The 27,781-nt window shown below is 29.4% G+C and overlaps 4 protein-coding genes across 6 annotated transcripts in view; 3 read left to right on the forward strand and 1 right to left on the reverse strand.

Moving 5' to 3' along the window:
• Positions 1-1,556: 1,556 nt before the first annotated feature.
• On the forward strand, positions 1,557-2,593 carry LOC148234807 (NADH dehydrogenase [ubiquinone] 1 alpha subcomplex assembly factor 4). The gene is made up of 4 exons (XM_088185791.1): positions 1,557-1,918; positions 1,975-2,081; positions 2,139-2,343; positions 2,414-2,593. The coding sequence occupies exons 1-4, from the start codon at positions 1,777-1,779 to the stop codon at positions 2,536-2,538; spliced, it is 579 nt and encodes a 192-aa protein (XP_088041917.1). The 5' UTR covers positions 1,557-1,776; the 3' UTR covers positions 2,539-2,593.
• escl (embryonic ectoderm development protein escl) lies at positions 2,580-8,030 on the reverse strand. The gene is made up of 7 exons (XM_088185789.1): positions 7,881-8,030; positions 7,667-7,803; positions 7,025-7,196; positions 6,653-6,952; positions 4,062-4,301; positions 3,836-3,988; positions 2,580-3,169 (listed from the first exon to the last, which is right to left on the reverse strand). The coding sequence occupies exons 1-7, from the start codon at positions 7,956-7,958 to the stop codon at positions 2,969-2,971; spliced, it is 1,281 nt and encodes a 426-aa protein (XP_088041915.1). The 5' UTR covers positions 7,959-8,030; the 3' UTR covers positions 2,580-2,968.
• Positions 8,031-9,112: 1,082 nt separating this feature from the next.
• Positions 9,113-11,860, forward strand: LOC148234809 (pfs47 receptor-like). Of its 2 annotated transcripts, none has more exons than XM_088185768.1 (5): positions 9,113-9,192; positions 10,077-10,345; positions 10,417-10,622; positions 11,099-11,248; positions 11,320-11,860. In XM_088185768.1, the coding sequence occupies exons 2-5, from the start codon at positions 10,102-10,104 to the stop codon at positions 11,419-11,421; spliced, it is 702 nt and encodes a 233-aa protein (XP_088041894.1). In that variant the 5' UTR covers positions 9,113-9,192; positions 10,077-10,101; the 3' UTR covers positions 11,422-11,860. The 2 variants fall into 2 exon arrangements, with proteins under 2 accessions (XP_088041894.1, XP_088041895.1); XM_088185769.1 differs by lacking the exon at positions 9,113-9,192 and adding an exon at positions 9,196-9,308 and having other exon boundaries at positions 11,320-11,565.
• A 2,823-nt stretch (positions 11,861-14,683) lies between these two features.
• The window catches only part of LOC148234810 (angiotensin-converting enzyme-like), a 179,109-nt gene continuing 166,011 nt past the window's right edge, over positions 14,684-27,781 (forward strand). For both annotated transcript variants that reach the window (XM_088185990.1, XM_088185989.1), the window contains exon 1: positions 14,684-14,939. The gene's annotated coding sequence lies outside the window, so the exon portion shown is untranslated. The remainder of the gene's footprint in view (positions 14,940-27,781) is intronic.

Genomic DNA, 27,781 nt, shown 5'->3' on the forward strand with positions numbered 1-27,781 from the left:
AAATTTCAAACTCTCGAAACGTAATTTTTTCACTTTTTCTTTAAGGTACTGAGCGATATTATGCTCTTGAATTAAATAAAACGAAACTAATGTGAAATCAACATATTTTTTAACTTAGAATTACATAATTTTACAAATAATAAAAATAAAAATTGTTGACGTTGCTACTATTCGCAAAGAGCCTTTTAGGCGTTTTCTGATTTGAGATTTAGTGTGTTTTAAGCGACTAAAAAGTGACTTACATGTGTAAGTATTACGAAAGAGGTAAATCGTTTTTAGAGCAGATTTATAAATTCCGGGATATTTCCTTTTGTTGTTATATTTTTATAAGAGTCTTTTATTCTAATCTGGTGGAATTTTTGTCTTAACTGCGTATAACATGCTAAATCACAGTGTTTCATTTGTAGATCCCCTGGTAGTAAATTAACATCTACCGAGAATGATGAAACAAACGCGGTAAAAAGCACTCGATGTTTTTTAAAATCGTGAAATATGTTTTCAAATTAAAGTTTCAAGTTGAATATCAACGAGGCGTATTTATCCGCTGCCGCATGTGTGGCGTCGGTTTGCAATAATAACGTAAGAAAGTGAGTAAAGATTTTTTCTTTATCTGTTGTTCCCAAATCCCGAGTTTCATTTCAAATGCGGACATTATATCAAATATTTTGTTAATAAGTTGTTGTTTACCCCGTATACAGATATTAACAAACTAGTTATATCAATGAAAAACTCCGGATTTTGATTTCAAGCTCTGGGATACTTTTTGGCTTGCTTGCGAAGAATGATTGTATTTCTTTCTTTGATTCAATCACCCTTTTCCACATTTTTATTTCTTTTTATTCAGAATATTTATATATATATATATATATATATATATATATATATATATATATATATATATATTTTATTGAATCAGCAATGTGATGCACCATAACAATTGTAGAAGATGAATTTTGGGACGCAAAATTGATTGTTTTTATATTACATTAGAGACATTCGGCTATGAATTATGAAGTGTATGCAAAAAAATACTTCGTCTTTACGTTTCGACTCCCGATTTTAAGATCATTATCTCGATCTTACGACTGTTTTATTGATTATTCTGTAATAAATAAAAATCAAATATCTATAGATTTCTTTTAAATAGAAATTAGTTTTAGGTTTTAAAGTCAGTCATAGAGAATGTATTTAATTTTCTGGAAATATTGTGAGGTCTATGCAAAAGGGCTTAATTCTTAATTCACACAGCTATGTGCATTTAATTATGTATCAAAGGCTTAGTGTCATATTAAAATTCAATCTAGGTAAATTATATTACAAATAGGTATGCCTGATGATTTTATTTTAAAATATTTTTTTTAATTTTTGTAATTGTAGTATTTTCTGAATAAATTGAAGCGTAATTATATTTTATATGCTGAAATTTAGTTTTTTCTTTTTTTCAAAGAGAAATATTTTTTGTTAATATCGTTATATGATCTTTATTACTTCAACAATAAAATTTAATATTTTTATATATTTAGTGCACTTAACGGCATTAAATGCATATTTTTATTATTGCCGTCGCAATATATAATATATTAGGACCAAAACGTATATATCTAAATAAAGTAGACATGACATCTGATTGAAACATAACCTAAAATTAAAGCGTTTATCTTTACGATTGCCGAATATTTTGTTAATTATTTAGCACATAAAGGAAATAATGCTTTATATCGATCCATATAAATGAAAAAAGATAATAAATAGTCTAATTGTACCAAAAACATAGCGATGGGCATCTTTACGTTTTTATTTCGACCATTTAAAAGTTTCAACATCGAAAGCAGAACCTTTAGGTTATTAGATAAAGCGAAACCGATCCCGGCGCCCAAGCATAAAGCCAACATAAATGAATTACAACAAATTCTAAAAAGTAAAACGTGTTATATAATTTGCGCTTTTTGTATATTAATCTTGTTTCTTTTTTAGAAAACCCTAATCTTGCCAAGGAAATGGCTACAAAAAGCATTCCACTAGATGATCGATTAAAAAACGTTTTCGTATCGTCTATCGATCCCAGCGAAATTCATGCCGCGGTATTTATATTTGATTTTAGAAACAAATAACTTTTATTGATTATTGTATTTTTACAGGATAAAAAAAGTAATAATAAATTGCCGAAAGACAGAACTCCTCCATCTGATTACGAATTTGGATTCAAGGAACCGGAATTCATCATTCCTGGTCGTCTAAGCCTACGTGGTGTTTTTGAATTATTCTCTTTATATGAAATGTCAAATAGAAAGATCGATCACAAAGAATTGGGAGAAAAATTCAACATAAGTGCTGAATCTGTTGGTAAATATATTGCTTGCATTAATCATTTTTTGCGTACCCGCTGCTAATGTCAAATATTATGAGTTTATAGGACTCCTTGTTAAGTATTATGGCTGCTTTGAAATGCTGGAGACAGTAAAGAGTAAGCGGACTGGAAGAGAACAATATATACCATTAAAACTATGGGAGGGTGAACATAAGAAAATATCTGAATAATAGATTTAAAATAATTTGTTTTCAATTAAGTAGAAAATATATTGATTATTGATCATATTGTTTTTTATTAATGAAAAAATATAATTTTACATACTAGATCCAGTCATATAAAATAAATCAATTTTAAATATAATAAATAGTTCATTTACATAAACAACCACATCTTTTAATTTCATTAAAAAAATAACTTTCGATTTGAACCAGCTTTAACTTTACTAAATTTAAATCCTGGTCTAGTAATACAGTAGTCTCTGTTATTATAATAAATTATTCACTTCCACTATTGAAGAATAAAAAAGGATTGTACAATTATAAGAGATACAATCTTAGAACAACCAAACAAAAATTGATGTATTACGTGAGAAGCAACTAAAACGTTTATTATTATTACAAAAGATCGCATTTATACGAATGTCTATAGTATGAACTTTCAGGTTTGTCTGTCCCATCTCCAAATGGTGCCGTCGTCGCAGACGCATATCAAAATGTTTCCGTCTTTGCTCAAAGAGGTTTGCCGGATAGGAGATATACATTTTGGATGCTGCAGAGTAGAAATACGAGTGTTGATAGGATCGTTTTCGTCCAATTCCCAAACCATAGTTTTTCCTATTTGATTTCCAAGCACGATAGTCTAAAAAAAACAATTTACAATCATCAAAATTAAATAAAACTAAAAATTTTTGCCAAAAAAATAACTCGATCTATATTTATTTATGAAATTAAACGCTGATTTTAGCTGTATCGTTAGTTTCTTAGGTAGATTTTGATAAAAATACTACAAGCTAAAATATATACAAAAAAAAAAACAGTTTTTAAGCTATCGATTTTTAAAGAATGATTATAAAAAAGTTGAGTGGTACTCAAATGGATAATGATAATGAAGTTGATTTCGCCAACAAACTGTCCACTAAACAGATAATAAAATTGAAGAGTAAGCTTGTGAGAAAGGTTAATATGGTAATCTATATACAGATTACTTGAGCGCATAATTTATTGCTATAATTAATTTTTGATTTTTTAATTATTTTAAATAAAGCATTTTGCCCAAAAACTTTAATCTTATGAATTGATTTTAATATTGATATTTTTTATAGCGTATATATTTTTTTATTTATACGGGTGATTTATTAAAAGGATTGCTCTATAAAGTTTGTCTTTACTTAGTTTTCAGTTACATATGGTGTTAAAAACAAGATCTTATTAGAAAAATAACTAAAGATAGAGCTCAAATTAGCTGATAATTTACATATAAATTTTATCTTGATAGCAAAAAAGTGAAAAATTGTACATCGCTTACCTTTTGCCAATAATCAACAGCAAATCTAATAAACCAAATTTCGCATTCCTTATAATCGAATCGGTGAATAACAGTCACAGAATTATCACCTGGACGGAGTTCTTTGTCTTCTAAACGACCGGGTTTCCAGCACACGATCGAATTCTCGCAGGACTGAAAGTTACATAGTATAATAATACAATCAATATTTATTAAAAAATATTGCTTCATAAAAATATATACTAACCTTAGATAAAATTAAGTCTCCCATCCACCTGACACAATCGACATAATTTCTATGAATATCCCTGGTCGAAAAGTCCGGAAAGTGTTCTTTCAACGAGTTGAAAGGCCTTGTGCTTCGATGGACGTTAAACGTATAACTTTGTTTAATGGCTTCGTGCATCGAAGGCTTATCTAACCTCCACAGTTTTAAAGAATGATCCATTCCGCACGACATAATCCTATTGCCGAGTAGATCAAAATCCTAAAATATAGTACAAATTTCATAAGAACTCGTGTAATGGTAAAGGTTCGTGCTTGTTTCCTAATTAAATTGACGCCATCTATTAGCCACTAATGTTAGTGAAAGTATACTTTCACTGGCGTTTTAGGGAATTCATATTCCGAATAAACTTTCACCAGTGGATGTTTTTTATTATAAACGAAAATAAAATTTCACTGGTATACGCCGGTGAAAGTATAGGTTTTGACAGCAACACCTTCACATCCTATACACAATTAAATAAATTCGTTGAGAGTTATTGATTGGGTGTTAAATGTACAGAACAATGCTCACACGATCGTCCTTTCTTTTTAATATGACCCTGAAATACATAATTATGACCATTTATTATTTTAATTCTGATTGTCCTATATTTTTATTTTGACCCTAAATAATGTAATTATGACCATTCATTATTTCAATTCTCATTGTCCTATATTTTTATTCTGAACGTATGCTATCTTTATTTTAAGGATTTAATATTAATTCTGACCCTGAATAAAATAATTATGGCCATTCTATATTTTAATCCTGATCACCTATATTTTTATTCTGACCGTATGCTATTTATATTTTAACCATTTTATATTTATTTTGACCCTGAATTATTATGACTAGGTTCACAAAATATGAATTCACTGACCTCGAGCAGTGAATTTATAAATCTATTGTGTGATATGCTTTCACTGAGTGAATTGGCGAAAGCATACTTCCACTAGGTAAAATATACTTTCACTGGGGAATACAGATTCACTGTAACATATACACTGCCAGTCAAAAGTTTAAGGCCAAACTATTTTTTGTCAATATTCTTAATATAAATTAGATAAATTAATAAAAAAAAAGACAAGATAATACAAATGATTAATATAAATATATTTATCAATAAACCTAAAACTATAATTTAAAATTGTATTTTTGAAACAAAAAATATTTAATTGCCTTTTTATCAAAAAATGTATCCCTATTGGATAACACGGCTGTAACTATTCTTGGGATTCTAATTACCAATTTTTTAAAGTAGTGGTTGATATGTTAGTCCTTTTAAGACTTTTTAAAAATATAGTGAGAGCTGGCGAATTTTCTGATCAAGCTTATCTCCTAAAAGCTCAATTCAAACATTTCAAATTTTGATTCATCAGACCACAAAACTTTGCACCAACCCACAAGTGTCCAATTTCGATGCCCAGTTGTACCTCTTCTTTTCATTTTCAGGTCGTAACGAAAGGCTTTTTGGCAACGATGCGTCCTCCAAGTTTCACTACCCTTAATCGACATTGAACGGTTGGCTGATTTTTTCAACACCATTCTTTTGCACTTGGGAGCAAATTTCTATTGCCGTAAACCATCCATTTCTTTCACTTGAAATTACTATATTCTGATCCCTTTGCTTTGATGTGATTCTAGGACTTCCAGATCGACGTTTATCACAATTTAGTCATGTATCTATAAATATTTTAATAACTTTGTTTAATAATTTTAAGGCGACATAACGCTAAGTTATGTTGTCCTGGTGAAGAGCGACAATTGCAGCTAGTTATTCTGCTATCAAAATATTTTTCCGCTCCATTGTAGCAAGAGATTTTTATTTTTAACACCTGCAAAACCAACTCGTGTAAATAGTAGTAAGTTCAATAATACGAAACTAAATGATATAAAGGAACACAAATTCTCCAGATTGTGATTTGTATAGTTTCGAATGTACATAGCAAAAAAATTGGAAGAATTGTTAAACCCTCGCCATCGCATATTTAATAGCTAGGTCGGATTAGTTACATTTGTTTTTATGACCCTCTAAGTAAAATAAGAAAGGGCGAGTCTAAAAAAACAAATACCATAATATTATTATGGCAAATACAGGAAATAGTCTATTTTTTAATTAGGTAAAAATATTTTTAATAGTTGAAAGAAATAAAGGTAGATTCATGAGTATGAATATCGTTGCAGGTTTTGGTCTTAAACTTTTGACCGGTCTTGTATATACATATATATATATATATATTATTAAAATTTATTTATTTTTATCATAGAGCAGTGGTCATCAATCTAGTCCGTACTGTCCTTCCACGGTAGGCGTTACAAATTTTGGTTTTCCTCCATAAATCGAAACATGGCTATAACAACTTCGCATGTTTGATTATATATTTATAAATATAGTACTATTTTTTTACAAAATTTTCCCCCCTCTAAAATATATTTTACACTTGAAATAAATTGAGTTACTGTGACATTGTTAGGCGGTAAAGAAATTTTTCTCTAAGTTATACACAAAAAATGGGCAGTAGGTATAACAAAGTTAATGGTACTATGATATGCAAGATGTGTTTACTTACAGCACTTAACACTTCGTCACGATGTCCCTCAACGCCGCCAAAAATTGCAATACAGACATCAGTCAATATGTTCCAAAGTCGCAACGCGTGATCCTTACTCGCCGATAATAGCAAATTCGGATTTATAGGATGGAATTTGACCTCATTGATGGCATGACCGTGTCCCGTACAATGTTTGATGCAAGCTTGGGCTGCCGGACTGAATATCCGAACAATTCCACGTGAACCAGCGACAGCCAATATCGGATTTCCGGTATCTTCTTCGTAAGACCATGCACAAGTATAAAAATTTTCATCGCTCTGTAAAATATAATCATGTTATTTATTGATCAGTTTATTGATTTATTAACATTAAAATGTCTTGATATTTACGTCGGGATCTGAATAGCACTGCAACAATTTAAAACCGCCCAACTCAGGACATTCGTATATAGATACTCGATTGCTACCGACGACGGCAAATATCAACGGCTGGCCTGCTCCGAGGTGATGGTTGAATTGAGCTCCGAACAGCGGCTGTCCGTGATCTTCTTTTGCAAAACACCTGTTTAGAAATTAATTGGTTACATTACATAAAATTTCAAAGAAAAAAATATGAAAAATCGAAACCAAGGTTTAGTAGAAGGGATTTTCAGCAATAAAATATATAATGGTGATAAAAATAGTCTTTTCAACAGCCCGTCGAGTTAACAAGATATAGCAATATTGCTGCATTGATGTCTATAAATATATTATGAGTATCAACGTTATATTCCTGTCTTTCGTAAGAGTGTAAAGTATTGGTCGCTTGTTAATAATTAATAATCCATATTGGTACTATATACGTTATATTTGAGTATATATCCAATGGCAACGAGTGCTAGTCACTAAAACATTGGGTTATTTACATTTGAAAAAAGGTGCGAGACTTCTACATGTTAATCAAGAAACAATTCATTGATATATATATATATAAATGAGTGTATTCTAAATTTTGTATCTTTACTTTTCGAATATAAATAAAGTACCACATACATAAATTTGAATGGTGCTTTGACAACTTTTGGAGTTTTTCTCCTCCCGCGCCTTCCTTTGCGACCTCTGATTGTAGGAGTCTCACTACGAGAAGTGTTATCGGTGGTTGATGTACTTCCGACGCTTGAAGTGTCGTCCTTTTAAAAAATATAAACACAAAGACTTATTTAAGGTTAGAGTTGTAAATGAAAAACGTAGCTAAAGAATCACATACGGCGTCGTTATCGGACTCTTCGCAAGCATTTGGCGCCGGACAAGCGTCTGGCAATCGCGGAGGGGCGGTAGAACACATTTTAACAAAATAACAAACAAGACTGCCCGGTGGGACGCGCCAAGTTTTGACAATATTGGCCTTAATACGTTTAATTTCGACTATTAAAAATAAAATTTTTAATGTAAAACAAAACACGACATTGTAAATTCTGTACTAAAAGATTTTTAAATGGTATTTTAAATGTTTTTAACATTAAACTCTTATATTTAAAAAAGTAAGACTCAGGTATACCGTATATTTTGCACTAGTTATATCATAAGTATAGAATCAAATATAATAAAAACGATTTAAATAAACTGCTATGTACAACTCGAACTGGAATTTTATGAGTTATTAAGTGTATTAAGTGTACATACCTCCAACTTTTAAGTAATGCGCGTATTATATGCTTAAAATAATCGAGAGCATTGTATTTTTATTATTTATGTGTTAAACTAAAGTGACCAGACGTTCTTCTTTGAGAGGGATTGTCTTTTTTTAGCTATTACAGCATCCCTAAATTAACAAGAATTTTCAAAACGACCACTTTTTAAACTCTCGCAGAATTCCTAAATGAATGAAAATTTCTTCCAATTTATTAAATTAGCGAATTACAACCAATGGCAAAAAGTTTTGATCAAAACAAGATTTAAGTTGTTACCGATACTTCTGTTGAAGTTATATCCGCTTTTTCAATATTTTTACAATTAAATGAAACATAGCTGCTAGATTAGGAATAAAATATAGTTATTAAATGAAAAAATGACGATCGAGAGACATTTTTCTAAACTTAGGAAGGTTGACTTTAAAGGTTCGAATTAGTTGATCAACAACTGTCTCAGTTTTCGTCGGTTGCCTCGGATTTCGTTGGCGTACGCGACCCGCGCGCAGCGCAATGTTACGTTATTTCTTGTTGTATGAGAATCTAGCCTGCCTGTCTAGCCAAACGATTCCATTGCTTGCCAGTGTTAATGTTTTTGTGCTTTTTTTTATTGATTGCGAGTGTTAACGAATTAAATGGATTTACATTGATTCATATGAATAATTACCTCGGTTTTCATCGGTTTCGGATTTCAACGATTGTTTTCAGACGGATTATCGATGAAAACTGAGGTACCACTGTCCTTGAATAGCTTTATGCACTCAACTAAGGCTTAAGAGAGAGAGAGAGAGAGAAACTGAGTGCTATCAGTTCTTAAAAACACCAGCTTCTTATGTTGAGCAGCGGTGTGGCAACATCGGGAACTGTCAAAACGACTCCATGCAATAAATGGTTGGTTTTTTAATTATATGTTGCTCTAAACTATCATTTGACTAGCATGATACGTGTGAAAAAGTGACCTTCACTGTAACAGTAGTGAAACGTCCATTTGCTATTCAAACCCAAACGTAACCTAATGAAAGTTCTAAACCTAATTATAGTTTTTAAATTTTTTGCAAAAATGTAATTTAACTGATAGGCGCTAGTGAAATTATATGCCGCTCTAAAATGTTTATAAAACTCAATTTGACAGTTGCGAAACGTCTATTTTCTGTCCTAATATAAACATATCCTAATGAAGGTTCTAAAACAATTATAGCTTAAGAACTTTAATAAGATCAAGTCCGAAATACGAACTAAGCCAAATTATCTTTCATGGATAAATTAGCAGAAAAAAGAAGTACAGACAGACATTGTATCTCCCATATTGTTCCGTAGTTTGTCTGCACTTATATAGTACATTATGTTTTAAAAATATGATAGCAATCCTTACCAAAAGCAATGAAATCGTGACGGCGACGGCACGATTTTATTGCTTTTGCCATGAATTTTTGACTTCTGAGAAGGGATTTTTTTGCGCTCTCCTATTGATCAAAATTTGGTTTAAATATGCTTCCAACATTCGATTCTCACGTATTGTAGGTTGTAATATTTTTATAAAAAGTCCTCATATAACACTACATAACCGAGCATTTCCACTGCGACTGCACGATTTTATAGCTTTTGACGTGAATTCTAAACAAAGTAGGGGCATTTGCCCCCCCCCTCCTCCCCCTTTAATTTGGCTACAAAAATGTGTCATTTAATGAAATATTATGAATCTTAATGAAATCGAATTATTAAAAAAACGACTTCTTCTGACACTATCCGTGCTAATTTTCACATTTATTTTTCAGAGTTATTATAGTATCTACGTCAATTATGGATGAAAATTATTTAGATAGTTTGAAAAATTTATCTGGCGAGTTGAAATTAATTGTCAAGGACACGGTATGGAAAGAATTTACAAGATATTTGCTGTCTTCGTGCCAAGATTTTACTTCTTTTTTATTACACACGGGAATGACAGTAATTATTCCATTTATTTGGAACAAATCTTGGGAAATGTTTAAAAAAAAAAGAAAGTCATCATTAGACGAATTTAATAGTAAAAATTATTTACGTAGTAAGATTTTTATTATAATACTTCGTTTTATTATAAAAAGTTACAAAATTGATACTTACATTTTTTTCCAGATAAATACTGGAGAAATACATCTACCAGTAATTATACTTATGAAAATGATCACTTGATTGTCGGCTATGAATTTGATGGAAATAGACTAAGTTTAGGACGAGTCATGTTTAATGGGGATTATTTACCCTGTAAAATAAATACATATAAAAAGAAAGTCTATGTATCATGGGGTGGACTAGAATTTGAAATAGAAGGAGACTTTCAGGTATATTTTTTGTTTTATTTTATCTAATAGAAAAAAAGTATATATTTTAAAATCTTGGTGTAAAATTGAAATTCTGACAAACCATGGAGCATTTGATACGATTATTAGTGAAATATTATGTGAGTTTTATTTGTAACTAACAAATGTTAATTATATATCTCTAAACCGAGGCACCATATTAAATTTCAGGTATTATTGTAAAATTAAGAACTGGTAATTTATTTTTAATATTAAATTTACCTTTAAGACAAAATTTTACTTTGAGTGTTTTAATTCTTTTTATATATTTCACAAATTGACTTAGTTATCTGACGAAATGAAAACCTTAACAAAAGCTTAAATCTTCTCCTTAGAATATATATAAAAAGATTTCGCGATAGGGTTTAAATGATTTTTTTAATTAATGAAGAATTATTTTCTAATGTGGTTTTAATTTCATTTTGTAATTTATTCAGAAGTTTTTTTTAATATTTCAGGTATGTTGTTTGCCTGAAGATGATATAGATTGGATCGATAGTGCACTAGGAGAAGTACCTGAAAATGCAGTAATTGTTGGTAGAACGCACGATGAAGAATTATTATACGCTGGTCGTGTAACTCACAACAATACGCTTACAGTTGGAAAGGTATGATTATACATCTCATTATAAATTAAATGTATTTTAAATAATATATTAATAACAATATTATTTTTTAGGTACATCCTTCACATGGAACCTTGTATATTCCATATGATGCTCGCGAATATAGGTATGAAAATAATTATCAAATTTTGGTGATGCGCTCGCAGAATTTGTAAATCTGTACTTACTTTCGAATATATGTAATACATCAAATACTTTTTTATTAAGCATATATTACATTCTAAAAAACATTAGTGAATCGAAATTTTAGGTACTGAACAAAGTCCCACTATTGGGCCCGAGGGCGTTGGCCTTCTCTGTAGTGCAATAAATGTTCAAGAAATATTGAAGGTAAATGTTTTAGTATTTATATATAAGTTGGAAAATCATATATGTTAGCAGAGTATTTTAATAAGTATTTAATAAGAAATAAAGATACACATAAATAAAGATATTAGAAATAGAGACAATTTAAGGATAGTTAGGTATAAGAAAATGAGTACGAACAGGGTAAATATGTACGGAGGTGTAAATTTGAATAATAATATTCCCAGGACAATCCACAAAAATAAAAGTAGCGGGTTTCCTAAATAGAATAAAATACACCTTTATGAATTAAGAAATAAATTATAATATTAAGACTATATTCATTTTTTATTTTTATATTATGTATTATATGAATGTTTAATTAAAATTTGTTTAGTGTAAAAATTAGCCAAATTAATAATAATAGTAATTTGACCACATAACATAAAACTGTAATTAATGTGCCTTTAGTCAAAAAGTGTATTGTCTAGTTATTATTATACAAATATTTAAAATATATTTTTATTATAAAGAGTCTTTAAGACATATATAAATTAATCAGTTACCATATTTATTTCATATTATATTTATAATGTAAATCAAATTTTATTTATACATCATTTTCCAATTAACAATTTATTGGACAGAACAGAATACGGAAGAAATAAGACATCCTATTGAATTTCATATATAATAGAATGTATTTATTATATAATATGTATATAAAAAAAACGTTTGTGTTATTGTTGTTATTTTGATAAAAAATCATTTTTATCATCTCCATTTAAGAAAACTTTAAAATTTAATATTTAATCTTATGACGTTGAGTTTTTAAAATAGTCAATTTTAATTATTTAAGATATTGTGGATAAAACAAATAAAGTTAAAAGCTTGATTGTTTACGGTTCCACCATACAATTTGCATAGCAAAATTAAATTAGTAAATGATCTTATGTAACTAACGTATGATAAAAATGGCCTTAGTCTGTTTGTCATTATTTAAATTTATTTACTAAAACCAAAGATTGAATCTAAATAATATTATTTAGAAATTAAACATATTCGATATTTTTGATACAAGGAGTATGAGCTTGTAATACTGTAATACTTAGATCACTTGGACACAATCAATACAGCAATAACATCTTAACAATATTTAATAATAATGTGTTAAATATTATGATATAATCACAAAAAGTGTGTTCATATTCCATATTATGTATATTTGATGTATATTTTTTATACACTGCTTATATTTGTACTTTTTTATAAATAAATTATTAAATTGATCAAGTGTTTTGGTATATTTAGGTAGAAAAGGTATCGTGTAGTTTAAATAGGTGGTTGGATTATTACGCAAGTGAAAATTATGAGCATAGCAATTTTTGTTTGCACAATAATCCCCGAACCATTTTATTAATATATTATACTACAAAAAAAGTTTACTTAAAATATCAATTAAGTTAATTAGAACAGATATATAATTATTAATAATAGCCACAATTTACACTAATAAAAATGGTTTGAGTCTTAAATATTATAATATTATTATCATATAAAACTAATAGATGGCAAGCTTATTAAATTATTTTCATTATACGTAATAATATGTATTAGTGGAATAATAAGAATGTGAGAAATTACATTGAATATTTAAGAGAATTTTCTAAAAGATAAAGTGCATTCCGAAAAACGTTTATATACAAGTATACTATATATTAATTGAGTGTCTCTCATTTTGTTTCATACCGGAACGCTAATTAATAAATATAAAATTATAGAACGTCTTTACAACTTCATAAAAACTAAACACATACATTTTGCAAATATTTTATTAAATAAGCGATAAATAAGGGTCAGAAATTCCAACCGCTTTGTTTGTATTTTTCACGTGAAAGCAACCTTTCATACTAAGGTTTAAAATTCAGGCAGATATGGTCCATTTTCTTCTCAACGTTCGCAGCATTTCACGAAGACGTAAAAATATATTTTATTAAACAGAAATGCCGCTATTTTAATTATAAGCCACAATATTTTTAAAGTTTATTTTGTATTTGAAACATATTCGGAAAATTTTCAGTTTTGGCCGTAATAAAAATGCTACACATAATGAATACTATAAGTCAAATCATTTTAATATTTGCCTTTAATTAACCTATTATACTTTAAAGTCGCCTTAGGGCGCAAAAGTACCTTACGTTTGCTCCCGATTAATTCCGATACTTGTTATTATGTAGGTGTGGATGTGTTTTACTTTTAAAACTACTTTCAAAATTTTGCTTGGGACATTGGATAGAAACTGTGAAGTCCAAAGGTTAAAATTTATATTGTATCTAGTTAAAACTGTTATTTTAAACATTTCCAGATTCGTCATATTATTTTATTTATTTATTAAATCTTTCATTGTAACCTGACAGGCGTAAGCCAAATGTATTACAACAGGATAAATCTGTACCAACTGGGTAAGTCAATCAGATGCAATGAACAAGCAAGCATTAACCACCAGACTGAAAGTCTGGGAATCGGTAACATCTATATTAATAATTATTAATTATTACATGTAATATAATCTATTACTAATAGATGTGACTGCAGCTAGAGTCGTTTTTTTAATTATAGCACATTTTTTTGTAAATAAAAACTTGAGTGTCACTGTCGGGGCTCGAACTCACGACCTCTGAGCTACTATTCTGAGACGTTACGGATTACGCTATTCCGTCCTTGATTTAACGAGGGCCAAAAAATACTTTTGAGCAACGACTAGATAGCCTCTGATGGTGGGAAAGTATTTCTTATAAGTTTTTCACATTTATTTGACTCATCGGCAAGTAACATGTAGTAGGCATTTGCTGAGAAGCTGTTATTTATCTTGTTTTTGATTTTATGAGAAGCAGTTTGGCATTACAGACAGTTGCCATAAAACTAAACTAATATCAGCAGCATTTTTCATTACTCATTAATAGGTGTATCATATTAAAATAATTATTTAATATGTACTATTGTACACTTAAAAAATGTGGAATATTTTTTTATTCAGTTGTAGCAACATTTCCTTTGCGATTGATAGCAAACAACGTTTCAGTGTTGCTAGCATGCGCGCACGACAAAAAATTAGCGCCAAGCCAGTCAGTCAGTCGCTCAGCGGCGCTCGTGTGGTGTGTGCGTTCTCGTCGCTATCTCTTTCGATAGTTTCCGGAAACTTTTTATCGTTATATATCAAAACAATAGTTGTACTTTCTATTTAACATATTAAATTAATACCGTTGTGTTGTGACTATCATCGCGTATGTGCGTCAGTGAACTTTTTTTTAAATATATGCATAATGAATGAATGCATTGTTTTTATAACAAATAAAGCATAGTGACCGGTGTTTGATTATTGCAAAAGGTAAGGATTCAATATTGTTTTTACATACTATATGATTCTTGTAAGAATCGGACTTTATTTTTTAAATATTATCGTACACATACATATGTAGATAATCTCTTACGATTATCTCCGGATGATTAAAGTTGCCCTTGTGATGCGTTTTCGATTATTCATATTGTAAAATAATGCTCAAAGTTCACATATTTTAGCGATAAAGTAAGACAACTGTGAGAATTTCCTGTTGGTCTTGCAACAAAAAACACACAGGTGAGCAATTCGCGAAATTGTTTCGCGCCTCGGGCAGAGAATCGCTCTCGCTATAACTAAATAGAAAATACTATCGGAATTAAATTATAGTATGTTGTATAAGTGTGACGTATTACATACATAGCTGTATTATTAGTGAATAAATTAATTTAAAAAAATGTATGGCCGAATTTCACGGTGTTATAGGCACGTTATTAAAATAAATTTTGTAGGTTAAAAATAGCGATTTGACACTTGTCAAAACAGACGTTCGTCGCATGTCTATAATAAATCTTATTTCATATTATGTAACACTATTTTTTGTTATATTAATTAATAATAACAATTACAGTGTACAACGATATTTTTGCTACAAAGATAAGATATTTTAATTATAGTTAATAATGCACTTCAATAATGTCAATTATTTTTATTAAAAATTAATTCTTTTTTTATCTTATAGCTGCGAATAATTGAACGTATGATTACCAACCGATGTAATCTCGGGAATATGGATCTACATGGTAATTGAAATTATTATTATCAATTTAAAATATTTTTTGACGCGAGTGTCTAGTGGGTAATTTTATATTAACCATACCGTTCGATACCGATGTTATCCATTATTTTAAAACAATATCGATTGAAATTTAAATCTACTTTATATAAATTAAGTTTTAAATAGTAAAGAATCATAGTTGATTATTGCAAGTGAAGTATTATGTTTATAAATAAAATATCAAAACTATACATTGAACAATAGATATGTGAATTATTTTCTATTTGACTTTTAAAAAGTGCTGTATTGCTATATATATAGTAATCTAATTGGGTATATAGATTTCAATATTTTAAAAATGCGTAGAACAAATACAAGGTCTACTACTATAGTCTTTTCATAAATGTAATCAAGAATATGACTATTTTATAATTGTATGAAATTTAATCTTGAGTCTTTTTAAATTTACTGATATTTAAGCTGGGATAATAATTATTAAACTAATTTATTATACTATTGTTTATTGGGTTTAGTTGTAATTTTTTTATATATAATAAAAACAATACGTTTGCCACAATAATAATATTCAATAGAATCTTATGTTTATATATCATCGTTTTAATTTTTGTGAAAATCATTTTTCAAAACTTCTGCTTTGCTATACGTTAAATCATTTTTCAATATTTTATAATATAGACGAGTTAAATAGTTTATTTGTTTATAATACGTTTTTTGTAGGATAAATAAGTTTAAGTATTTCTATTAATAATTTTATTATTGTTATATAACAATATTGAAGAATAATATTTTTTCAAGAAAACTTAGCTAACTATATTTAAATACAATATATAACAATGATTTTAATTGTCATAAATATTTTTATTATGCAATAAGTAGTGCGGTTAGTAATATTCAATAAAATAAAGTATCATGTGTCGAGCTAATAAAAAAATCTAGTCTGAAGTAGAGTAGAAAAACCTTTTATATGTTCGATTTTCAGTAGTTTCGACTAATTACAAGTTCATGCAAATAAGAAATTCACATTTTTTATCACGCCCCTGTCGCCAAAACTTTACGTGTGTGAACGTTTTTCATTTTCCTATATCATTTATATTAAATTATTTGATTTTCAACTATGGATATCCTTTGGGTTAGTCAGTCATAATGGCTCTGTGAAAATAAATATTAATTTTGTTTATCTTCCAAGCGTCTCTATTGATAAGGTCTGGCGTCACAATATTATGATTAGACCATGTCAATAATTTTTAAAACCCCCAAGAATGTATTATTTATAAAAAAATGATAGTTCGTAAATAACAGCTGTATTTACTGATTTGTATTATATATGTTTTGTATACGATACAAAAATGCAAATCGTTAAAAACAATATGATTATAAAAATATACTTATCAAACCACACTAATTAAACATCACACTGGAGAACATTATCCGGGAGCGCAGACCCTTGACGACGCGCTATGTCCAATAAAATATTCTATAAAAAAACACATCGCCAGTTTGTACCATTCGCGAGCTTTTCATAAGACAGTTAAACAAATTTTGGTTATTATTTTCATATTAAATGATTTTAATATTCACTCAAACATCCGTACGCTTCGGGTAATACGGTAGCTCCGAAGAGCTAACGCATATTCCAGTGTTGCAATATGTGAAAATAAATTATCAAATTTATCTTCCGGAGACTTGCCAAAATTACAAGCTTTCTGTAGCGAGCGTTCCTTATCCTGCGTCATATTGGGGGGCGAATTCTCATTATGTTGTCCCTAATTATCATCCGAAACTGTGATGACATTTTCAAGAAGACGTTTTCATTTCCCTGTTACGCGCCGGGAGGCAGCTGCATTATTATCGCAAAGAACCCTCAGCATCCGGTAGATGATTTTTTACTAGAATAAAATTAGCCCTCACCCCTTGACGCATTAAAATTAAAACGCTTAAAATTCAACTACAAATAAAATGTACAGGCACACTAGAAAATGTTTTATTTTCAGTAAAGTGTAAGTGATGCTTTTTATCATCGTGTTTTTGTTTATAAATTGTTTACATAAGCAAAAAATGATAATTTAAGATTAACTAAAAAATATAGTTCATCTTGTAAATGGTTTTTATTATTTAAGTATATATAGAAAATGAATTTAAAAAAATGTTAATGATTAACATTTATGTCAAAAACATATTGTTGTTGCAATATTACATTACAAAGTGTACAGAAATAAAATATATATTTTAGGTTTCATAATAAAGCATAGTCAATAAATTACAAAAAATCAATTTATTTAGTCAGTGCATAATACATTACACATTTTTGCTGAAATTAATGTGTCAGCTTTTAATAAATTCTATACTATGAATTTAATAATAAAATACATGTTTATCAACTAAATATAAATCGGGTAACTTATTACAGATTTTTTTTTATTCCTAATTGTCTCTTATTTCCGCCATATCTAAAAGCCACCCTTTTACTACTCTATAATTGCTTTTATCCACTCCTTTGTTATGGATTTTGTGTTATTTACAAGATATTGCTCGCAATTATACCGCAAGAATCTCAAAGGTTCGCAAGAATATATCCTTGACTCGATATTCGGTTATTATTATATATAGCTACGCATATCGTAAATGTAGAAGATAATAATTGTATATTAAACGTTCTGTATATACAGTTATGAAGTCGAAGCATAATTCTATACATAACTTAATAATTGGGTCCGAAACATTAAACGATTTATTTTTTGTATAATTCGAGATTAAGTGGTTAGATTCATTTTAATAATGCTTAGTCATTAAATTACGAACATGCCGAATACCAATGTCATTAATATTTATATTTATGTTATTTGTTAATAACACTAAGTTGATTTGCTGTATATTTTTTTATGTTCGCTACCATTTTTTCAATTATTTGGTCGTGATAGTATGGAAAATTACGAAAGTAACTCCCATACATAAAAAGGGAAACAAATATGTGTCGATTTTATCAGCACAAGCCGAATTACTTGAGATCTTCATAAGTATGTTTTGAAGCAAGTTTCATAAATATGCTTCAAACCATATCGAAAAATATTTGATTTATTACCAGTATGGTTTTAGTATCCCAAGATACGTAGCAACGAATTTTTGGAATTTGTGATGAAAAATCTCGGCATTGATTATCAAGTAGATGTCATCTACAAATATATTTTTCATGTTTATTAACTTAAAAATATAAATCAAGTTTGATTTAAAAAAAACACCCGTCAACACATTTTAATTATTACTTATTTTAATTTGACAGAATATGTTTTATTAAATATTGGTGTTAAATATTAGCAATAAGTAAGTCTCAATAATTATATTTAAATATAAAACGTATTTGAAAAAATTGCGCAAAATGTATGTTTTTTTTTAAAAAAAAAAATTTAATTGAAAAATAATGCAATGGTATTTTTTTCTGTTACATAACATATGTCTGAATGGAAATAAAAATGTACAAATAGTTGAAAGAATTTCGTGTATGCAATACCTACTTTTGTTTTTACTTCGCCAGCCATCCTTATCATAAAAAGAAAGCGCGGATTTCAATGTCACATTACTGGGAACTGCTAGGTACCGTTAGATTAGCCTGAGATAAAGAAAATAAATTCCTTTTATGTTAATACGTCGCGCATATACAAAAATACAAAAATTTCGAGCATGTTAAATATTTTTTTAAAGTTTACGCTGAAATATCAGCCGGCGTGATTTTTCATATTTTTTTCATTTCTCGGCAGAAATCGCATAACATTAAAATATAGTTGTTTTGAACTATCATATAATTCACTGTTAATGTTTATTCAACTACAAGTTTTTTGTTTTTATTGTATATTTTTTTTCAGATCCATAAAAATCGATTACATTCACTTTAAACTTTTGCCCTTTTTATTTTTACATTTCGATTTGTAAAAGCTGGGAGGGCTACTCAACTTTTGTTGGGGCAAATACAAAGCCCTATTTGCGACAGTATCTATAGTACCATCCCTCATTTCTAGTGTCGTCATAAATTGCCCGCGGGGGTGCATTAATTTCCCCCGAAGCGCCAAAGTACATTTATTATGTAGCAATTGTGCGAATTTTATAAAAGAGGCCACTTAGCGGAACCCAAAGCGACTATGCCATTATTGAATTTATACGTGCGATATCGGATAGCCTTTCTGATGCTAATCCACATCATCGTGTGATTTGCTATTAATTATTTGTTAACGGGTGTTCCGACAGTGAATTAGATCTAGGTGTAAGCGCCAAAGGGGTGCAGAGGTTTAGTGTCACTGTACCGTAAGCGTTTGGATTTTGCGCAATTCGATTTGAATAGAACGACCGCAGGACTATGGAGTGTTTGAGAAAACGTGATTTTGCTTATACATTTGACAGTATACATATATTGGTACGTCGATTGCGGACTGTCAGTAGCCCACGTAACATTTTCTGGTAGACTGCGAATCGTTGAGAGGCGAGGTAAACTTTAAATTATATGTTTACTTACACAATACATGATTAATACACAGCTCCCTCAGAATTTGATAATATAATTTTTATTACTTGATTTATAGAAGCGAAGGATTTGTAAATAGATCTTTTAGTTTAAAAATATATAACAATATAGCTATTAATTATACCTAATAATACTGGGCTTACCAAAATCACTTGAGCGTATCTTTGATGAATCTTGTGATTGTGATGGTTTGAAGAAGGATTTGAGGTCTTTTAATTGAGCTCTCTGTGATTTTTCAAAGCTTATAAATATACCTATATATTAAAAAATATATTAATGGCATAAAAATATTATTTTTATGAGCTAGTTGCGTCTCTGACTGATGAAGATAGATATTATCGGTGTTCTGGCGGACTGTATGGTACAATGTACCATTTGATAATACTTGTTAAATAATTGAGATTCCGCTATATATACCGTTATTGATTACATTTGTTATAATGTGCAGCGACAAGATGACGTCATTTTCTTCTTCTCGGTTCAAGTCTAAAGTCCAAACTACGAGCGAGAGACTCGTATCAATTTTACATTGATAAAATGTATAGATTTAAACCAGAAAATAATGTATATTTTATTAAAAACTCATCTAAATAGATTTTTAAGTTAAAAGAAACAGCGGAAATTTTTGCTATTTTTCAACAATTTTGCATTTAGACCAGAAAATAATTTATATTGTATTAAAAACTCATCTAAATAGATTTTTAACACCGAAAAAAACAGCCCGAAAAATACAATACTTATTTGTATTAACCAAAAATGCAAGTGTTTGTTATTATGATTAGATTGTTATTATGATTAGTTTGTTATTATGATAAGATTGTTACTTATGATTACTTTTTATTATTTTAGTTTGTGGTATATATAATATTATCTTGTAATTAACTGCTGATTTGATTTTTAATGTTGATTTGTATATGGAGCGCTGTTTTTAGCAGAAGCCAAGAAACGGTGAGATCACGTCGGTGGGTCACCACTTTAGCGCCTGTCCTTCAGGGAGGCGCTATGGTTGTGGAAGCCAGAAATAAGTGAGGCGTGTGCTCTAGAAATAATACGATAGTAGTTCTAGCGACTCATATTTATAATAAATATTTAATTCGATACACGTGTGAATAACGATAATGACATATTAATGCGCAACACGTGTAAATAATTAATTATATACAATTTAATTATTTTTTAATATGTGAATATAATAATTTATCAATGCGAATTTATTTTTAGTAAAACTATATGTAGTTTATTTGTTGGTTCCAACATATGTAATTATACTCGGGTTTCTGTTAACAAATATACATTTTCAACATGGAGAAAGTGTAGTAATTTTACACCAAAATTTTTACGCTAAGAATTATAATTGTCATATTCAATCCATTTTTCTCAAGAATCAGTGCATAAAAACAAACAAACGCCAAACTCAAATAGCTCAAAAACGGGAATAATTAAAACGAATACATTTTTTTAACAAATAAAACCGTTTAAATATTAGAATTAAATCAAATTAAAAAAATATTCATAGGGATTATATTTATTGAATCATATATCAACATAAAAATAGAATAAATAGCGATAAAATAAGAACCTCGTTCCTTAAAAAAAAAATCAATACTTCCCTGTGTACTTACACATACCGGTACTACCCTTCAGGGCGACTGACTATTCACATGGCACGTCATGATTACGCATCGCAACTGTTAAGAATATAGTTATATTTCAGCAGTGGTATTTTTTTGCTAACAAATTGATGATATTAGTCGATTAAATAATAAGCTCAACTATAATAAAAATGAGCGTATACTTTCCTTAAAAAAATATCTTTATAATTTTTTTTGTGAATAAAAACTGTGCAATTTTGAAGTGATTAACTAATAATAAAATTTAAAAAAATCATATTTGTAATGTAGAGGTAAAATCCTAGCTTAAAAATAAATTAGATTCAATCATAAATGTGTAATTAAATTGTTTCAATTATATTATTAAAGAAAAAATTGAAAACGAAGCTAACGAAACCTTATGTTCAATAGAAAACTCAAATACGGTAATTTAATATTATAGTTTAATAGAAAACTCAAATACGGTACGTTTACTTTTACATATAATATAAATCAAGTTACCTTCTTTATGTGGCAAAATCTCGTTGTACAGTTCAACGAAACAAAACTCATCCCAAAACTCTGGACTTAATGTACATATTTGGCTTAATTTCAAAATACATCTATCAAGAATTAACTTTATTTAATAAGCAATTTGTGTGTGTGGCGTTTCCTTCAAAAGTTGGAGAAGAATTCAAAGTGGTTTGTAAAGTTCGACCCCAAATCGCAATGTTGTTGAATCGATATAATCGTATAAATTTTCATCGAACTTCTGGTTTGTTTAATTAACTCGTAATATCAACATAATTGATGAGTCACAAATATTACAATATAATGTACCCAAAAAGCAGTGTTCTACTTTTGCCTATAAAAATATTAATCATATTATTGATATTGCTGTAAAAAATAAATTTTTGTACCTTATATATTTTTTTTTATTAAATTACGTAGATCCGCGTTTATTTGATGATTACTAAATTATAAATATAATTATTAAGGTACATGACTTCCAAGTAAAATTGTGCAAAATATTGTATGTATATTTTTAGAACACGTCGCGTGAATAAAACATAATCCTTTCATACTTTATCGGAGATCAAAAGGGACGCTGTGCTCAATCTTAAGGGATGAATTTTCTTTTGCATGCAACGAACTGCTTCCATCAGCGAAATGACAACATGTGAATAGCGTGTAAACATGTCCCGGATACGTGTACTTTTTCTAAGCTTTTTTTATTTCAAATACGTATTACTTGCTTTAAAAAATTGTCAACGCGCAAGGGGAAAACTGAACGCCTTTTGTTACATTACATCAACACTGAGATGGATAGTTTCTGATTAAAAGAAAGTCATTTCATAATTAATTAAAATAGTATTTATTTATTTAAAATAATTTAAGACCATTGTAACCTATCACGATAGGCAGAAAACAATAAATAGTATTATTTTAATACCCAAAAAATAAAACGGATTAAAAAATAATACATTAAAAAAATCATGAAATAATAAAATAAAATGATACAATCATTTCTCCGAGTGGTGGTTGAGAAACTAGCGGAGGGACGTTGTCCAGTGGATGGTCATCAGAAGTCTGGTAGTTGTGACAGCGACGGTTTAGTGCAGATTCGTTACTCTGCTGCAGCGATGGCTTCCGGGAGTCCCTCTCTGGCCCTTACCGTCTATATCCGTATGGCCTCGGGCCGTGTCTGGCCGTATCTGACTTCTCCTCATTGAAGACCAGCCTTGGAAAACTCACTGACGAATCACAACAATGCAGCGACCATAGAAATATGTCGACGCCTCTAGAAAGTGACATCTGCTTGATGGACATCCTTCCGTCGAATTCTGTAGTAAGTATATTGTGGCTATACAGCTCAATGATATGTTTCGCAACTAATAAATATTTTTTCAATTACGTGTTATTTATGTGAAACCCTTTTTTTCTGGACGTAACGAGGGCTTTTGTGTGGTCCTTTTCTTTACACTCTATTGTCGAGCTCATTCTTACTATTACGGATGATCATCCTTGATTACAAAATAAAAAAAATGACGGTGCAGCCGGAGTCACTTCTTCCTGCCAGTGTGATAAATTTTAGCACCAGTTTTTTATTACACATCACTAAACAAGGCTCATACATGACTGGATTAAGAAGTGACTGCCATTTTAAACACACAATTTAATTGCCATTGAGGCCTAGAAAACTCTGACTCGTTACGCAAATCTTGACATAAATGGCAGTATTGTAAATTAAATTAAAAAAAAATGTTCCATTCGTCTATTTAAATTATATACTCGTATAGTAATGATTCTAAAACTTTTTTCAATTAATTATTTTTCAACTATTTCCGATACTTTTATGTAGTAATAAACATTAGTTGAAATGGATAAAAGGAAAAGAGATTTACATAGAAATATATGTGATTCAGTCACCATAAAATATTATTTTGATATCGAAGCATTACGCATTTCGCACAATTCGACTACAAGTCATCTATCCGCCTCGCGACAAAACATGCCGTATACGTTTTTTTCACCGAAAGTGTGGGAATAAGTGGTCTCTGGGCTATTATGTCGAATCCACATCTGTTGCCGGAGTGGATTCACTCGTCATACAGCCAATATATACACCTCCGCGGTGACGTAACGACTTGTCCACAATGCCTCTTTTATTGCCCAATTTGTGATTTACACCACATTTAACGATTACTTCCACGTTTTTTCTTCCATTCCGTTTATCCATTTGACACTATACGGCGCTCGTTATCATAAATTGTATACAGACCCAAACATTCTGTCAAATTTTAAAGAATTTAATGACGCTACTTAAAGCATAACATTTGATATATTGTCGTCAATCACTGCATTGTCTCAATTCGGTAAAACCAATGGTTATTGCGAACACGTCATATCCAGTGTCGAAAATTTTGCACCCCCCGATTAAAAAATATAATTAATTTATATTTGTTACGATCATCTTGAACAAAGTTTAAGTTTATGTTTATACGCACGGCATCTCAGTAAGACTAGCGATACGACGCTAAAATTTCCATTCAAGCGCAATTAACGCTTTTAAAAAACATTTATTATAAACTGGCACAATTAAAATAACGAAAGAATGCGCTATTTTAAGATGCCTTACCATTACGCAGACAGACAAAAAATGCCAGCGAAAATAGTTATTTAAACAAATCTCACGGTTGCTGGTTTAAAGCTAGAACAGTATTGTTGTTAAAAAAATATAACCATTTGTCACCACCGAACCATAAAATTGTAATTGTAATTGAATCGCGCGGCTAAATAATTATATAGTATTGCCATACTATAGACTGTTTAAAAAAAAATTTGTTAAGTTTAAACCAATATAACTCTTTCGAGTTAAAATGGTTATATATTTATTTTTTTCGCTTTCATTGATTCAAAAAAAGTTTTGGGGTATTTAATACCCCCGTATCATCGTGCAGCCACTAGATAATATACTATCTTGTTGAAATATGCACGTGCCGGAAATGCAGCGGCGTTTATTAAGGGTGGAGATTGACCACGCGGCTAATTAGTTAAAATAAAACCATTTACCAATTAGAAAAGTCGCTCGCAGCAAACATATAAATCGTTCGTAAGAACTTAGACCACACACACGTCACTTTCACCTATTTTAAATATACATATTTATTTATTATATACATACATTAATAAACAAAGATATCACTTCCACTCAGTAACTCGCTAGCTAAAAAATTCAAACACCACTTGGTCCTTAAATCTAGTCATAAAAAATGCATTATATCAGAACAGAAATATAAGTATTTTACAGTTAATACAAATCGCTGCCGGCAGAAAGAGTTCGCTAAAAGATAACATCATATTCGACAAAAAAATTACCGCTCTTAAAAGTAACCTGAAAATCGCTTCTACAACTTGCACATTGTTCGTAGTAAAAAATGCTGTTAGAATTCGCTATGTATTATAATTAACTTTTGTCGCAAATTGCATTTATGGTTATTAGACTCAATTAATAGGATAAAAACACGAATGATACAATTCTCCTCTCTTGAAGATGGATGTTATGGAAATAAAAACCAATACTGTGCTTCAAATATATAGTAAAAGAATTTGAATTACATTAATATATGTTTTAAAAGTAGTCTAATCCTGACAAAACCATAAATTATCTAAATATTTTTTATAAAGATGTCTTCTCGTTTTTAATGGACCTTTTAAAGCTTTTTAATTTCAATTATTCATATCATTTACAATATTATTAGGTCTGATCATTAAATTACCATACCTGGCGTATCGTCGTTTGTACATTTATTTTATGTATCATATTAAAAAAGTGCTAAATTTGCACAAATATTATGATGCTATTGATACTTATAGCATATCTTTGCATATAAAAAATGTAGGTCAAACGCAATGGGTATTTTTTCGCACTTGCTGATAGTGCACATTTTATATTAATTTTAAGAGCGCATAACAGAAAATCTTAATATTTATTTAGTTATATTGCAGTTATAAAAGAGCAAACGTTTGCTTAGAATTAACATTATTTGGAAAGTAGGTATTGTTAACTACGATAAAAAAATAAGTAGATAGCACAAATATGGGCTCAAGTGCTACTTTATTTAACTTTAAGTACTATATAATTCAATAGAGAAATAAAATTTATATTTCGCATTAAATTATTAATTAATACTTTATATATATTACAAAGCGCACTGACATAAACCACAATTGATTGCTTAGAGTACTTCATGAAGTGGAAGTTATAACTTTGCACTTCTCACCATCTCGGTATAAAGTGGTTGGCGATTATCTAGCGTTCGCCACTCGAGTTAAGTGCTATTTAGATTCGTAGAATATTAAAGTCGATGGAAAATTTGTAAACATGAAATGTTTCCATAGTGAGTTTAAATGGTAAGATGTCTACTATTTTGCGCTCATAATCTCGTACTTAGCGCTCGTATTTCTGCGGCGTTTTACCTGCTTACCTTTCAATAGTAAAATATCGCATAAAAATAACTATATTTAAAAAAATGCAAAAATATTTGTTGTAAATAGTATCGTTTTGTATGAACGGTGTATAATAATACACGTAAACAAAGGAAATCTATTTAATTATAATAATAAAAATAAAAATTGAATTTGCTTCGTTGCTTTCTATGGCACCGGTGATGCGTTGTGTTGTTTCGACCAATAAAAAATAAGCATTCAAATATAAAACAAGATGGCCGACAGTACCGTGACAACAGTTTTAAATAATTGTTATTTAATAATAAATTTTTGCTAAGCGACAATAATTTTCATTAATTCGTCATTTGACTGAATATAAATAATCGGATTGCAAATTAACTAGGTGTGTTATAACTATGAAAATTTTATATATACATAATGTGTTGAGGATTAGAAGAATACATTGATTAAATTAGATAAACAATCTTCGTTATGAAATCTTCAAATTTTGTATTCCCGGCGACGGGCTACGAGGCCGAAAAGTGAGTTTTTTCCTTTTATATTACATCAACATTATCATTGCTTCCAATTTAATGCACATATACGTTAGATTTGACTGAACGTTTAAAAAGTACCTAGGTACGTTTTAAACGTGACATGTAATATATACTTAGTATGTATGAAGATTGAGATTAATGTCGATCAAACCGTATAAATGCTAATAAAACGTTTTTTTTCTAATGATATTTGGGGAATGTTTCATTTTAATTTATGCGCTTCCGGAAGCGGCTTGTATCACTATATAACAAAAATATTTTATTAATTTTTGAAATGTTTTTACTTGCATTTTTTAAATAATACATTATAGGTGTAAAAATTTACGATCTCTTTTAAAATTTCCAAACTATGCCGATACGCTGCAGTTTCCCGATAATAACCTTTATTGCAGTGCAGGTAGAAAAAAAATCACACACACAATCGTATTTTCGTGCGACGTATACGAATTTATTCTTGTGACTGGGCTCTAGCTCTAGCACGCACGAAT

This window comes from Plectrocnemia conspersa, unplaced genomic scaffold (assembly GCF_051122295.1).
Source record: "Plectrocnemia conspersa isolate PC_06_02 unplaced genomic scaffold, ASM5112229v1 ptg000005l, whole genome shotgun sequence".
Taxonomy (NCBI): Eukaryota; Metazoa; Arthropoda; class Insecta; order Trichoptera; family Polycentropodidae; genus Plectrocnemia; species Plectrocnemia conspersa.

Excerpts from the sequence above, each read along its gene's own strand:
- LOC148234807 (XM_088185791.1), top strand. The coding sequence starts at position 1,777 with ATGGGCATCTTTACGTTTTTATTTCGACCATTTAAAAGTTTCAACATC. Across the intron at positions 1,919-1,974 it reads ATTACAACAAATTCTAAAAA|AAAACCCTAATCTTGCCAAG; the intron begins GTAAAACGTGTT and ends TTTCTTTTTTAG. Across the intron at positions 2,082-2,138 it reads CCAGCGAAATTCATGCCGCG|GATAAAAAAAGTAATAATAA; the intron begins GTATTTATATTT and ends GTATTTTTACAG.
- escl (XM_088185789.1), bottom strand. The coding sequence starts at position 7,958 with ATGTGTTCTACCGCCCCTCCGCGATTGCCAGACGCTTGTCCGGCGCCA. Across the intron at positions 6,953-7,024 it reads AGTGCTATTCAGATCCCGAC|AGCGATGAAAATTTTTATAC; the intron begins GTAAATATCAAG and ends TATATTTTACAG. Across the intron at positions 3,989-4,061 it reads GAGACTTAATTTTATCTAAG|TCCTGCGAGAATTCGATCGT; the intron begins GTTAGTATATAT and ends TGTAACTTTCAG.
- LOC148234809 (XM_088185768.1), top strand. The coding sequence starts at position 10,102 with ATGGATGAAAATTATTTAGATAGTTTGAAAAATTTATCTGGCGAGTTG. Across the intron at positions 10,346-10,416 it reads TAGTAAAAATTATTTACGTA|ATAAATACTGGAGAAATACA; the intron begins GTAAGATTTTTA and ends ATTTTTTTCCAG. Across the intron at positions 10,623-11,098 it reads AAATAGAAGGAGACTTTCAG|GTATGTTGTTTGCCTGAAGA; the intron begins GTATATTTTTTG and ends TTAATATTTCAG.